This window comes from Manihot esculenta, chromosome 3, assembly GCF_001659605.2.
Source record: "Manihot esculenta cultivar AM560-2 chromosome 3, M.esculenta_v8, whole genome shotgun sequence".
Lineage (NCBI taxonomy): Eukaryota > Viridiplantae > Streptophyta > Magnoliopsida > Malpighiales > Euphorbiaceae > Manihot > Manihot esculenta.
Window position 1 is genome coordinate 3,026,578 of NC_035163.2, and position 16,079 is coordinate 3,042,656.

The 16,079-nt window shown below is 34.0% G+C and overlaps 1 protein-coding gene across 1 annotated transcript; it reads left to right on the forward strand.

The window, feature by feature from the left end:
• Nucleotides 1-10,335: 10,335 nt before the first annotated feature.
• LOC110611277 (IQ domain-containing protein IQM1) lies at nt 10,336-13,564 on the forward strand. The gene is made up of 6 exons (XM_021751494.2): nt 10,336-10,795; nt 11,231-11,744; nt 11,841-12,021; nt 12,120-12,208; nt 12,339-12,426; nt 12,517-13,564. The coding sequence occupies exons 2-6, from the start codon at nt 11,275-11,277 to the stop codon at nt 13,315-13,317; spliced, it is 1,629 nt and encodes a 542-aa protein (XP_021607186.1). The 5' UTR covers nt 10,336-10,795; nt 11,231-11,274; the 3' UTR covers nt 13,318-13,564.
• Nucleotides 13,565-16,079: the final 2,515 nt, after the last annotated feature.

Sequence of the window (16,079 nt, forward strand, 5' to 3'; positions counted from 1 at the left end):
CATTAGCCCTCAGAGGAAGACCTGGAACAGCCCTACGGGGACCAGGCATAACACAAAGACCTGGAACAGCCCTACGGGGACTAAAGAAACATACATAAACTGATCATGTGACTCCACAATGGGATTACAAGTCTTATAAATCAAGCACCATGCTATACACTAGACATATACACTATCTCTATACATTTACATGTCCACACTAGCTATTACCAAACTCTGTACTCTTCCTGTATGTTTTTACAGATACAGACAGGATAGTAGGCTTACTACGGGTCCCGGCGACCTTAAGTCGATCTGGATCCTAGTGCCGGTGGCAGTTCGGTTTCCGGGCTATTACACATCCAATACAATAGCACATAGGAATATCCCACCATAAAGTCCCTTAAGATGACATCCATCCAACCCAAAAAAGGGTCTACATCCATCTATGAATCCTGCTCTAACAGCATCAAACATGATAAACACTCTCTTGAAGACCCTAGGTTCATTAACATCAAGAGGTTCGGTACTTTGAATTTTCACCTCAGTACCAGGATTAAACATCTTCAAGTAGTGTACATACTTGTGCAATTGTTTGTAAGACTCTTCATGCAAACCAATATTTTTTTCTTTTGCCTTACATTTGGCTCTATACAACTGCCATATAGGGGGCTCAACACCCCACTTTTCCTTCAATTCATTTCGCAACAATTCATAACTCATTTCAGGATCAGCTCTCAAACTACTCTTAAGTTTTTCAGCAATCCAAATGCAAGTATGATTATGATTTTGGTTGTCAATTGGTCTTATGCATGAATGTTCATCTTGCAATGTTTTAATCATGAATGTAATCTTGTCAGGTAAAACAGAAGCATGAAATCTCCAAGGACAAGTACCATTGTCACATACTGCAGTCACCCTTTTATTATCATTTTTCTTTCTAATTATTGTGAAGCCCCCTTTGATTGCATAATCCCTAAGTGCATCTCTAACTGCTTGCACATTATCAAAAACTTGACCAATTTTAAATTGTATTTCTTCCCCTTCTTGACATGAAAATAGATCTGAATATAGTCCTTTTAAAGGATCTTTCCATTTTCTTTGGCAACCTTGATCATCTATAGTTTCACCTTCTTCATCAACACTATCTTCATCTCCACTATGAAAATCAGAAAAAGGGATAGAATCACTATCACCCATCATTTCATCCTCCATCTCATTCTCTTTACACAATTCATCATTATTACTGTCTTCACTATCAGCATCCATAGAATCAGCACCAACAGAATCAACATCCACAGATTCTGCACCCACATAATCTGTATTATCCTCAGCTTCTTCTACATTTTCCTCCTCTCCTTCTATGTTTTCCTCCTCTACTTCTATATTTTTCTCACTTTCTACATTTTCTCCACCTTCTACATTTTCATCCTCTCCTTCTATGTTTTCCTCACCTTCTACATTTTCTCCACCTTCTACATTTTTCTCATCTTCACTATCCTCAGTATTGGGACCCTCAATAATAACTTCATGAAACACACCCTCACTGCCCCTAACAGAACCTGCATTACTGCAACTACCACTTTCCTTCTCAACATCCTGGTCAATTTCAATATAACATACATTTTTCCCTTTTCTATTTTGTTTAGGTATTTCTACATCTAATGCTACTGCCTTAGTTGTAACAGTTAAGGGTATTTCTCGATTTTCCTTGTAAAGCTCAAATATAAGCATTAAATCAACATCATTCTCTATTGTGAAACCATTACCAGCCTTAATCTCTATAAAATCACTCTTTAAATCCAACAACTCATATATGTCAGTCAACAGTCTGATGTAGGAGTACCTGTCAGCAAGCAAATTGTTCATTCTCTCCTCACGCCCTTCATATTTGATTAACAAATTGTACCTCTCAGATTTATCCATTGCTATCTGCAAAAATAAAAAGAAAAATATAAAATTAATTCTCAAATCATTAAACCCCTAATCTTAACAGTAAACCCTAGAAAAACCAATAAAAAAATTATTTTTTGTAACTCAAAAAGTCTAAACAGTAAACCAACGAATTTGTCTTCACCTTAAAAGAAAAGGGATTTTCGCACTTTCAAAGTGGACCACGATTTCGTTTTCTTCCGCGTATATGAACGCTGACTCCACTTTTGGAATATGGTGGGTTCAGTGTTTCTCGAAAAGATTAAGAAAATGAGGGACACTGGGACCACAAAGAGAGAAGTTTCGGTAGAGAGAGAGACAAAGAGAGCGCGAGAGAGAGGGAAAAGGTTTCGACGAAAATAGAGAGAGCACGAGAGATAGGGACAAGTTTTGATTAAGACAGAGGGGTTTAGTTTCGACAGAGAGAGAGAGATAGAGAGAGCGCGAGAGAAAGGGACAAAGTTGAAAGAGAGAGAGAAGTGTTTAGACAAAGACAGAGAGAGCGCGACAGAGAGGGAGAAGAAAGACGGAGAAGAAAGGGACAAAGCTGAAAGAGAGAGAGAAGTGTTTAGACAAAGACAGAGAGAGCGCGACAGAGAGGGAGAAGAAAGACGGAGAAGAAAGAGGAATAGGGTTTCGTGATTTTGAAATAGAGGAATTTTTTGTAAGGGTTAATTTTGTCAATTCACATGTTCCAAACGGCCATTTTTTACGGAGGGACTACGAATTCGGACGGAAGAGAAAGTGAGGGACTTAAGTGTTGGGTCGTCAAAATAGAGGGACAGAAGTGTTAATTACGTTAAACCTCAGGGACTAAAAAGTAATTTTCCCTATAAAATAAGCAGGGAAAGGCTGTGTAGGGGACTTTCGACAGCAGATTTGGCGGCCGAAGGTTCCTCACAGATCCGAAAGTCAGTGAGTTGCGGGGGCAGGTTCGGCGGCCTTAAACTCTCCACAGATCCGAAAGTCAGCAACTTTCGGAGGCAGGTTCGGCAGCCTAAACCCCTTTACAGATCCGAAAGTCTATACTTTTGGGAGCAGTTTAGGCGGTCAAAAGGCTGCCTCTACCTGCAGGTTCGGCGGTCAAACCTGGATTTTTCAATTTAGGCAGAACCCGATTCTGCTCTATCATTTAGTCTTCAAAACATGACACAACTCACATGCAAAAGCCTCACAGCAACTAAGCCTACTTAACATACTCAGGAGACCTCAAAAACTGGCTCAAACTCAACATGCAAATCACACATTCTCAAGAGAAACATTTCACACAAAAACTAACAGAAACCTTAAACTTTTTAGATAAACACCTTTGCATGTCCCAAAAACTTGTAAAAACTTGATTTAAAACTTCAGAATACATAGAAGAAGCAATGATCAACTTACCACTTGAAAAAGACGGGACACACGCAGCTAAAACCACTTGAAGGAAGAGGAAAAAAAGCTTTCCGAAGGTCTCCAAAGCCAAGAAATTGAAGTTCCAATTCGAATCTTCAACAACAAGGTGGAAACTTGAGAATTCTCCAAAGATTTGAAGCACAAAACAGCAAGAACATCAAGAACAGAGAAAAAGCTTACCTCTGCTCGAAGGTGGAGAAAACTCTCTTGATTTTCAGGCTGGAGGCCTTCTATAGGGGGCTGGAGGAACCACCTTCAGCGGCTGAACCTTTAAAACCCTTTTTTAAAAGATTCAAATTCATTTTTATGAAAACCCGATTTTTACCCTTCTAAAGATTTCAGTTTCGAGATTCCAGATTACGATGGAGATTCCGTCGGAAAGTGAAAATTCCGATGCTGGAAATTAGCCGGGTGTTATAGGAACCAAATGATGTTACTGAAAATGAAACTAAACTGTAACTGTTCAATCTGCAAAAGAGAAGGAATGAGGTTATTGGCGCTTATGGGTAGGGATGTCAGGCGGGCGGGTTTTTACGGGTACCCGATCCGCCCAAACCTTATTAGGACGAATTTGGGTTTTTACAAAACGGATTTGGGCGGATTCAGATTTAAAAAATTTTACCCGTTTCGGATTCAGATAGGGTTTGGGGTTAGGTGATCGGATACCCGTTACCTGAACCCGATTACCTATATTAACAAAACTAACCCTAATTTCCTTTTTCATTTTACTCTTTCATCTCTCCGTCGGCGCCTCTTTCCCTCGCTTCCCTTTCCTCTCTTCGTCGACGCCTCTCCTCCACTTCATGACGACTGCCGGCAGCCCAGTCGGCACCGGCGACGTCTCCTTTCTCTCCTCGATAAATCTTCTCTCTCCACAGTGCGATATCTCCTTCTCTCTCTCCAGTCGGCGACATCTCCCACTTCCCAGTCAAGGCCTCTCTCCCCCACTTCACTGACGAGTGCCGGCAGTCGGCACCGGCGACGTCTCCTTTCTCTCCCCAGTCGACAACGACGATAAATCTTCTCTCTCTCCAGTTAGCGATATCTCCTTCTCTCTCTCCAGCGGCGACATCTCCCACTTCCCAGTCGGAGACAACTCTTCCCTCTCCCGGTCGGGATCGGCGATATCTCCTTCTCTCTTCCAGTCGGTGACATCTACTCTTTTCAATTGACATCTCCTTTGACTGGAACTTTCGTTAGGTTTGCAATCAAATTTTTTGACTGGAACTTTCTACTGCTGGGTTTGCTTGGTTTGCTGGGTTTGCTGGGTTTGCTTGGTTTGCTGGGTTTGCTGGGTTTGCAATCAAATTTTTTGACTGGAACTTTCTACTGTTGGGTTTGCTGGGTTGCTGGGTTTGCTGAGTTGCTGGATTTGCTGAGTTGCTGGGTTTGCTGTTTCTTGTCATTGAATTGATTATTTAGATACTTTTAAAAAATTTAATTATTTGCTATTTGATTAATGTAATACTGTTGATTTTTAGAATTTATGAACAATTAATTTGATTATCTGGTTATAAATCATTATTTGCTGAGTTGATGTTCTTGTCATTGAACATTTCTCCTTTTTGTGCAAATATTAAGTAGTTTATTTGCTAGTTTTTGTCATTGAATTGAATTTAAAAAATCGAGTTCGAGTATTGTACGGGTATTGTTAAACAGGTTTGGGATGGGTTCGGATAATAAAATTAAAATATTAAACGGGTTTGGGACGGATTCGAAAATTATATATATAATCGGGTTCGGATTTGGGTACTCTCAATTTTGCGGGTACCCTACCCGTTTACATCCCTACTTATGGGCAGAGAGAGCGAGTCTTGGTGAAGTATTGAGTGTTAGGGTGTTCTAGTATTCCTTTCCATGGATGAAACTTCTATGATCGCGTGTCAGTTTACTAGACTTTTACCACGTGGCCGTGTCTTATATTAATAGTTATAACTTATTTTAAACGATTATTATGTCGTATCATATATCAATTTAAAATAAAAAAAATTATTAAAGTTTTAAAAAACTAAAGTTTACTGTCTAAGCAAGGCTAATAGAATCATCACCACCCACACCAAATAATGAGAGAATGGAGTATAAAATAAAAAGAAAATCACTATTTAATTCCTAGCACATAGAAAAACTTATCAGTTAGATTTTTTATTGCGAAAATCATATTAAAATATTTATGAGAAATCTTTAAAAGTTTTACGGCTTAATTCCTTGGTTAATTTTAATCATTAAACTTTCGTTTAATTTAAATAATAAAATTTATTAATAAATTTTTATATAGGGATCTTAATAAGTATCTTAATAAGAATCTCAAAATATGAAAAACAGATTTCTCTTCTCAAAAGAAAAAGATGTCCTTCTTAAAATAACTTATTTTTAATTTTAATTAGAAAAATATTTTTTATTTTCTAAATGCTCAAATAGTCAGAAAATGTAAAAAATATTTTCTATAAAACAAACAGAGTCCAAGTGGTGTTAAAAAAATTCTAAAATGCGGGACTAATTAATTTGCATTTTTATAAAATTAAAAGACTAATTAATAATTTCTTTATACTATAAAAATTAAGTAATAAAACACTTAATCCTAAAATTAACGAAGGTTGATTAGTAGATTCTTTTAACATCTTATGAACATCTTAATATTTTTCAAAATTAGGAGATTAACTATGAATTTTCTACACTAAAAATATCAAATAGCATATCATTAAAAATAAATTTGTTAAAAGAAGGGGAATAAAAAGAATAAGCTAAATTGATTTAAAAATGAATCACAAGTAGAGTCATAGAACTTGTTTGGAGCCAAAAATTGAGGTGTATTACTAAAAAGATAGAGAAGCGAGAAGAGGAAAGTGAGAGCCTTTGATTTTGCTGTTGTTCTGGCTATCAGACGCAAGTGTGCTCGATGGTTTGGTTTAGCATTATTTGTGTTTGTTTCTATGGTTTCTTTGATCATTTCTCTTTGGATTTGAGAAGTTTGGGATAGTTTTGATCGTCAATATTTCTAAAATGAGGCTGGTGATTTCTTCAATTTTGGAGTATGGTCGGCTCGGTTACAGCAGTTTTATGAGTATACGAGACTGCAAATGCCACAGGTTGGCTTTTTATTTGGTGAACAGGTGGCCATAGCTATATCAGTTCGTTGCAAACGTTAATTTTAATCCTTAGCTCTGCTGCGCTGGATTTAGCGATTGTGGATTTTATGTACTGTTTTACTATATCGGGTATCCTTACGGGTTTGTTGATTTCTTTGTCATTTTCTGCATGTAAGGACAGTTTATGTATTATTGGATTTGTCTTTTGCTATTTCGACCTTTGTTTTTGGGTTTTGCTGTGTCGACTGTCCTCTTCGATATGTTGGTGATGGTCGCAGCTCCTTATTTCAATCTCATCTAATCAGTTGGTGGGTTCGGTGTTGAGTGGGAGGTGGTGATGGGCTTCTGTTGTTTCCCTTTTCTTTGGAGATTGTGGGTTGTGGATTGAATTTTGAATCATTAGCATTCTTTAATGCAAAGCCTTTTATATGATACAGTATAGTGTAGTATCCAGATTTTATATTAATCTTATATAATTTGTAAATTTTAATATATAATTGTTGTTTTGAAAATGTATTATTTCTTGCCATTTTAATCCAAATGATTCATAATTTTTTTTTTAAAAAAAACAAAAAGCAGAAATAGAAATTCAGAGTTGAACATAAGACCTATTTAAAAAAAAAAAGAAAAGAAAATAGACATCCACGTTGGGAATTTAGAGAAAGACTTGACTGAGAGAGTTAGGCGTTTTAGAAGGTCTTTTCTTTTTTCTTTTTTTTCCTAGAAGTTTTAGAAGGTTAGAAATTTCTGTTGAAAATATATCCTTCATGATGATTTTCTCTTAATTTTTTTTATATATATATATGGAGGAGGCGGCTTTTCAGCCTAGGTATTTTGAATGGTCAATTGATTTTTTTTAAATTATTTTCCTTTTTTTTTTCTCCACAAGTTGGTAGATGATATAATTTTTTATTTTATTTTTGAGTTTCTACCCACAATCTCAATATAAAATTTAAAATATATATTCAATTAAAATTGATTAACAAAGTCAATCCCTCATTGCTGAATGCTGATACACTATGTTACGTTAGGTAGCTCCAATTAGTTAATTGAAAATCCAATTTTCTATTTAATTATAAAAAAAATATTTTCTATATTTATAAAATAACTAAAAACTAATTGAAAAAAAATGATTATTAATCAAACCCAATTAAAATATGAATTAAATTTGAGTTTTCAATTTCAATCTACTTTATTTAACTAATTTTTCTGTAATAAAAACGTTTTAAACTAAAATTAATTACTATACTTTTAACATATTAAAAATATTTTAATATATTTTTTAAAATGGAGAGATTTATTAATGAATTTTTTTATATTATAAAAATTAGATAATAATTTTTTAATTAATGATAAATTAAATTAAAAAAAATAGGTTTATTTTTTATTATGAGTATTTTTGGTTAGCCTCCAACCACTAGCCTCTCAGTAGCTTCCCGGCAAGTAGTTGTCTGAACATTGATGATTGACTGTGTCTGTAGAAGAGAGTATTCATTGGATTGAGACACCACATTTGAGATTTTGGCAAATCCTTCTTTTTCCATATTTTCAAGGATGTAATGTTCCCGGCCATGCCTCACCCTCAGCCAACAAAAATGACTCTCCATAACACTTGAATTGTTTTTAATAGAAAAGTATCAAATTTTCTTTTTAATATTTGCTATTCATTTTGTTACTATTAATTAATAATTACAATTTTTATCAGTAAATATTAATACAATAAATAAAATATAATTATTAATTAATATTTATTAAATATTTTTAAAGAAAAAATATTAATTAAAATTAATTAATAAATTTTTTTAAAATATTAAATATTTTAATATATTTTTTAAAATTAATAAATTTTTAAATATCATTGTAACTATTAACAATTTTTTCTTTTTATAAATAAATTGTTTGAATGAAGTATAAATATTATGATAAAATATTTATAAAATTATATAATAATAAAAAAATTGATGGAGTAACAGGGCAGTTTGCTAATAAGTGCAATACACAAACAGCCGCGGTGAGTATTCGATCATTTTAATTTAAAATTAAATTAATTAAATAAATTAAAAATTAAAATTTTAGTATTTATAAAAATTAATTGAATCAACTTTAACTTTAGTAAGAAATCAAATCAAATCGAATCAGTCTGATTTAATTGAGTTCGATTCGATTTGATCGATTTATATTTTTAATAAAAATTTTATTCTTTGCACTTTATTTTTAACATTTTAAAATTTATTCGATCGGTTTAATTTGAAATTAAATTAATTAAATAAATTAAAAATTAAAATTTTAGTATTTATAAAAATCGAATCGAATCAATTTTAATCAGAAATCAAATCAAATCGAATCAGTTTGATTTGATTCAATTCAATTCGATTTGATCGATTTGAATTTTTAATAAAATTTTTATTCTTTACACTTTATTTTTAACATTTTAAAATTTAATTAGAATATTTTAATTTTAATATGATCTAATCTCTTTATGTTATTAAAAATAATATATTATTATCACTAATAATTTTGATTTTTTTTATTTTTTTTAATTAAAATCAAACTGAATCAAAATAACTGAAAATTTTGAAATTAAAAATTGAATCGAACTAAATCGAAATGAATAAAAAATTGAATTAAAATTTTAAATTAATTTAATTCGATCGATTTTTCGATTTGAACCAAATACTACTCACTCCTAATTTCTAATACAACGTAATGAGGTCGATATATTTTTTATTAACATAATAAGTTTTATTTATTATTTTTAAATTAATTTAATAATATTTAAAATGATTTTTTATTATTAGTAATTTTTTTTCAATAATTATTAGAAATAAATGATGATAAGTAAAAGGAAAAAGAAAATAAGAGAAAACAAAATAAGAGTTTAATAATTTTATTCAAGATTCGAATATTTCATAATTAGAAATATTTATTTTTTTAAAATATTGCTGTTATTATTATACTAAATTTAATTATTTTGAATATGATTTTTATTCGTATTTTTCTAACATATTTGATATAAATGCCTGACTATTTTTATATGCTTCAATTTATAAATAACAATTAATAGTATTTTTTTATAATATATCAATAAAGCATAATCAATTTAGTATTGAAAGGATTATATATATTTAAAATTATTACATGAAAAAAAATACTATTTATTTTTCTCGATACAAAAAAATTTAATAGTTAAATTTTTAATTTTAAAAAATATATTAAATTTTTAATTTTAAAAAATATATTAAAATATTTTTGATATTTTAAAAAAAATTATTATTTAATTTTTCATTAAATATTTTATTATTTAATCTATGGAATTTTAAAAAATTAATTAATTAATCTTTTAAATTTTTAAAAAACTAATTAATTAATTTTTAAAATTTTTTAAAAATTTATTAATTATTTTATCTGTAGCAGGAATATTTTAAACTTTCTTATATTAATAAATAAATTAACTAGTAAAATTTTTAAAATATTAAAAATATTTTAATATATTATTCAAAATTAAAATATTATTTATTTTTATTTTAAAGTCTAACTTTAATTTATATTAAAATAATATTTGATAATATAATTTTTATATTAATATTTTTTAATGCATTTAAAATTATTTTTTATTTATTAAGAATATGATTATACAGATATTATTTTAATATAAATTAATAAAAAAATGATAAAATTATATGATAATTTTTTTTTATTTTCCATTATGTTTTAATTGATAAACCAAGTCACATTAAGCATTAATTATAATTTTTTATTAATAGCAAATTGATAGAATTCAAATTTGGGATATTCATATTATGTGAGTGATGATGCCTGGAACAAGCTAAGCTAGACTCTAACTGTACCTAATTCTAGATACTAGGATTCAAAGTGATTTCATGTTTTTTCTTGGAAACCAAACAAGGTTCCTTCCTTTGACCATCCTTCTTCTCACCAGGACTACTTTTTTTATTTGTCCTCAGGAGGAAACACCATACCCATTGTTTAAGGCTTCACATTTCCAAAAGCTATTCAAATTTTCAAGCTTTGAATCAATCAAAATTAAATATAACTCGTGGCTTTGAATCTGGAAAATAAAAAACAACCCATTGAATATCATCCCACCTTCCATATTTTTTCCCATTTCAGACCTTTTATTTCTTTAATCCTCCATTCTCCTATTGATTTTGATTAAAGAATTCCACGACTGCTGCTCTGTTCATCTGTTTTCTTCCTGCTTTTTAGCCACGTATTTGAAGATTCAAGCTTGGACCCATTTCTTTATTGTGCATATATAAGCACACACGAGCACTCCATAGTCCATTGTCAGTAACCAATCCCACCCATTTACTGAAACAGAGATTGCCTTGTTTGGTTTTGATTTCCTCTCTTTTTCTGAGACGACTGATTCTTGATCACAGGTAATACTGCAGGAAACAGAAAAGAAAATACAAAATCCTCCATTGTTTTTGGGATTTCTGTTTTGCATGTTTACTGTTTGTTTATTTGTTACTTAGGCAACGATTGGAATAAATTAGGTGTGATGGCTTGGCTGTTTTTTCACTTTTGCTTTATCCTTTTCTTTCCTTCTCAACCTTCAAAGCTTAGTCATTATGTAATCACCTTAAGATTATAAAGTAAAAGAGAGGTGGGATTTTGGTTTGGGGCCAGGGGGCATGAATGTTAACTGTTTTTCTCTTCATTTCAATTCAATCTTCTGTTCAAACTTTGATTTTCCGTTGCGTTGAATCCATAGTCAAGAAAGCTCCCTTTTCTTTCTTCTCTCAATTCAAAAGATTAGACATTTGCAATTTGATTTAATTTTTAACTATTTTTTTAATTATTTTAATGGGCAGGAGCCTTCTTAAGATCAAACTCAATTAGGAGTTCGTGAAAATCTATGGGTTTATCGTTTTCATTGCTTTATTCAGCCTGGAAAGAAATCGTTCGACGCAGCTTCTCTCGTTTAACCTACAGCTTTAGGTTCAGTCTTAAGCATGGTGTTATCCCCTTGAGAGCAGATAGCTTCAAGAACTCTGATACAGAAACCATGACCAACCCAGTCAAGAACAACACAAGAAGAAGCAAAAATTCTATAAACTTGAAGAATTTCAAACCCGATAACGTAATGCTTGACAGGAGTTTATCATTCAAGAGTCTAGTTCAAGACAAAGGCAACTCGGGTTTAGATGAAGATGAATCGGTTCGTAAGCCAATGCCAGCCGTTTTTCTTCCTGAACCGGCGATTTTGTTCTCGCCGAGGCCGGTTAGTGAGCTTGATGCTGCTGCAGTTAAACTTCAGAAGGTTTACAAGAGCTACAGAACTAGAAGAAACCTTGCAGACTGTGCAGTTGTTGTTGAGGAGCTCTGGTGGGTAACCAGTCCAGATTATGGTTTTCAATTATTATGAAGAAGTTGCTGAATCTTGAGCTTTTGTTCTGAGCATTTTTTATTTAAATGTTGCAGGTGGAAGGCTTTAGACTTTGCAGCTCTCAAGCGAAGTTCTGTATCATTCTTTAATGTTGAGAAACCTGAAACTGCTGTTTCCAGGTGGGCAAGAGCGAGGACAAGAGCCGCCAAGGTGGGAAAAGGTTTATCCAAGGATGAAAAGGCTCAAAAATTAGCTCTACAACACTGGCTTGAAGCTGTAAGTATTTCCACCACTTCAATTTCTCTTCACCCAAAAACATTGGAAACAAGCCTATGGCCTAACCATACTGCGTAAATTTTTCCATGCATGTACAGATTGATCCTCGCCATAGATATGGCCACAATTTACACTTGTATTACGATGTCTGGTTTACAAGTGAGAGCACACAACCTTTCTTCTACTGGTGAGTAATTTTCATTTTTCACCATATTGTTGTTTGGTAACTAAGAAACTGCTCAGCAAGAAGAGGAAAGTTTTCTTAGTTTTCCATTTTCTTTTGTTTCCCCGGTAATTTACTGTTGTAGAAAATGCAGGTTGGATGTTGGAGATGGCAAGGAAGTGAATCTAGAGAAATGTCCAAGAACTGTTCTACAACGACAGTGCATCAAATATCTTGGACCAGTAAGTTGAAAGCAATGTTTCTCAAATTCAGTTAACAATTCTTGTCCCATTAACTAGCTCTCATGGGAGTTAATGTTGTTTCTGTTGCAGAAAGAAAGGGAAGCATATGAAGTAATAGTTGAAAATGGAAAACTTGTCTATAAACAAAGTGGAAAACTAGTGGATACAGTTGAGGGTTCAAAATGGATATTTGTACTTAGCACAACAAGGTCTTTGTATATTGGGCAGAAGAAGAAGGGTACCTTTCAGCACTCCAGTTTCCTATCTGGTGGTGCCACCACTGCAGCTGGAAGATTGGTTGCCCACAATGGAATCCTCGAGGCAATCTGGCCATACAGCGGTCACTATCACCCAACAGAAGAAAACTTCAGGGAATTTATCAGCTTCCTTCAGGAAAACCATGTAGATCTCACAAATGTTAAGAAGTGTGCAATTGATGATGACACTCCTTCAAATGTGGTCTCTGAAGAAGAACAAACGCCAGAGCCAATAGCCGATCCTGCTTCTGTTTCTGCTTCTCAACCCAACAGTGCAAATAAACCTGATATGGATTTGTCGACTAAGGAGGCTACAACCACAACTGTTAATGCACCGCGAGAACATAACACTAACAATGCCAACATCAAGGCAACTGTTCTTGATTGGCCTGAACGCTTACCTTGCAAGTGGACCACTGGGGCTGGGCCCCGTATTGGTTGTGTGAGGGACTACCCTACAGAGCTGCAATCAAGAGCATGGGAACATGTCAACTTATCTCCTCGAGTGCCTCCTGGGACTTTCAACAACTATGGTCCAATCCCATCTCCACGCCCCAGTCCACAGGTCAGGGTCTCCCCAAGGCTTGTATACATGGGGATCCCTAGTCCCAGGACCCCAATTCCTGTAAACTGAGTCATGCACTGCCGGTGCTCGATGGATTGTCTAAATCAATACGGATGGATCAAGGGATTAACACCTTTCTTTTTTTTTTTTTTTTTTGTCGAGTTCTTTTCCCTCTTCATTTATTACTTCATTCTTTTGAAATGGCTTAACTGAGCCAACTCTTCTGATAATTTAACCCAATTCAGCCCCTGTTTTTAGTGTTGGGTTTTGTATATCTTTCTTGTATACAGAGCATTGATATATTATTCATCATCAATAAAGCTGATGTGAACCAGCATGGGAAGCAAGGCAAGGATCCCTTGGAGCTACAACAAGGACCATTGACAAGGAATAAAGCAAGGAAGTACGGCGTTACTCTTGGATTGCATATTCAAGAATTTATTACAAGAGAGATGACTGAAATTGCTAGGGATAAGTGCGAGAAGGAACTTGAAGGTCATTCGAAGCTGATTACGTTGCTGGGTGTATGCATGGATGAAGCAGAAGCAAATTGAAGATTTGTAGCGCTCGCTACCATTATCAAAGTCGCGCTCGCGACATTCAGTTAGCCGAAGATACTTTTGTGTTTTGTGGAAGTTAATTTTGGAGCAGATCATGGAGGAAGATAGTGGAGAATCAGCCCGAACCATAAGCAGGTTGTGGTTTCGTCCCTGAGGTTGTGGTTTCTGCTGGAACTATTGAGGCATACGAGAATGTGGTTGGTTTTTAAAGACTTGGCAGTTATTTTTGTTATTTTAGCTTGTTTCCCTGTTGGGATAGGAATTCTGACTTAGTATTTGTTTTCCTTTTCCAACTAGGTTTAGGTTTTTGCCTTACACTATAAATAAGGCCTTAAATTCTTATATCAGACACTTTTTTTTTGTTTTGACAAATTTAATTCAGATTTGCTTTATGCAAATTTCGGCCTTCTTTGAGAGAGTGAGAGTTTGCCTCTTTCATTGATTGCATCACGAATCAGACCAACTTATCAATTTCGATTGTGGCGTTCTTCTGATCCGTTCTACAAAATCCTTCCGTTATTAGTGTTCTAGCTTCGCTAAGCTTAGGGTGCTATAGAGGGTGGTTTATCCACGTTCTTGGAATCTATATCAGAGGTGCGACGGGGTTTGAGGACTAAGTGCCATAGGGTTCCGCGTCATTTGGTATCAGAGCCAACAACAGGTAAATCTTTATCTATCTGTCTTTCTAGGGCTGTGTTATATTTTCGTTTTTTTTTTGGTATCTTAGTTTCGAATTTCGTTAGGGTTCATTGTCTTCAATTCGTTTCTGTTCAATTTCGATTCCAATTGTTAGGTCCTGGATTGTCCATCCAAAATCATTGTGTTGCTTGCTATTTTGTTATTTGGCAATTCGGTTTCTTTTAGCAGCCATTATTTCCCTTCGAACTGAATCTGTTAGTGAATTTTTTTTTGATACACACTCAAGAATTTCGTGTGGTGTTGTTTGAGACCCAAGCAAGGGGATAAAAAAAAAAAAAAAAAAAAAAAAAAAAAAAAAAAAAAATTGCTCCAACAAAAAAATTTTCTTTTTAGTCTTGCTATTTAAGTATTAAGGATCAGTTCTAGGTGGGTTACAATTAAGTGAAATTTTTGCTTCAGATTTTTTTCCACCATTGAGGGGCTGCTGTTCTTTTATTTCAAATTGCATAGTATAGTAGCAATCTTGGGGTGTCTTCAAACCAGCGTTTGGGGTAGAAGATTTAGGTCCATAAATCAGCTTACCAAGAGCGAGTTGGTTTTGATACATTCTGACCAGAATTGTCTATTTTATTGCCCTCTTGTTTCTATTTTGTTTTTGAGCTAGCGTTGAAATTCCATTACATTGCTGAGTATCATTTGTTTGTTTCGATACTTAGTTTTCAATCGTGTAGTGCAAACGTTCTTGTGCTGCCTCCGGATACTTGTCAAGTTGTCTTCTAGGTGTCTAGGGATTAGGATCCTACCTTTTTGAACGTACTTGGCAGATTGGTGAGTGAACCTTGGTTCTGAAGTGCAATCGAAGAATCGGCAATAGTGAGGTAAGAGCGAAACACTTGTGAATTCTTTCTTTCAGTTACTAATTGTTTCTTGTGAGTTTTCTCTGTTGTGGTAATGACTAGTGGGAATGGTAAAGATGTTGCTTCAATTTCTAGCAATTTTGAGACATATATGCAGCAAAGTAATGAGAAGATGGAAGAGATGGCAAGAATGATGGCCACCCTACAAGAGAACATGAATCTAATGATGAGGGAGAGGGTACAACAGCCCGCACCTCCACTGAGATTACCACAACGAATCTTACCAAGGGGAGGCGAAGAGGAGGTCATTAGGAGAGCAGCAAGAGGAGGTCGAGGTGATCAGGAAGAGGTGGCTGAAAACTACCAAATTGTGACTGACAATGACCTTAGTTCCATCAAGATGAAGGTACCCGAATTTAAAGGGAATAACAATGCGGAAGAATACATTGAATGGGAGCGAAAGGTGGAACAAATTTTTGAGTGTCATAATTACTCAGAAGAAAAGAAGTCCCATATCGCAGCCGTGGAATTTAGGGGATATGCTACATTCTGGTGGGATCAACTCAAGTCTAGTAGAAGAGGAAAAGGATTGCGACCCGTGCCGGAGTGGGAGGCCTTGAAAGACTTAATGAGAATAAGGTTTGTTCCTTCTCATTACTATAGGGATTTGTATAATAGGTTGGCAAGACTGGTCCAAGGTGGTAAGAGTGTTGAAGAATACCACAAGGAGATGGAGATGACCATGGCCAGGGCTGACATTGAGGAGGATGAACAC

Bases quoted from the DNA above. Each gene is read 5' to 3' on its own strand.
- LOC110611277 (XM_021751494.2), top strand. From the start codon at position 11,275: ATGGGTTTATCGTTTTCATTGCTTTATTCAGCCTGGAAAGAAATCGTT. The intron at 11,745-11,840 runs GTGGGTAACCAG...TAAATGTTGCAG, and splicing joins GTTGTTGTTGAGGAGCTCTG to GTGGAAGGCTTTAGACTTTG. The intron at 12,022-12,119 runs GTAAGTATTTCC...ATGCATGTACAG, and splicing joins TACAACACTGGCTTGAAGCT to ATTGATCCTCGCCATAGATA.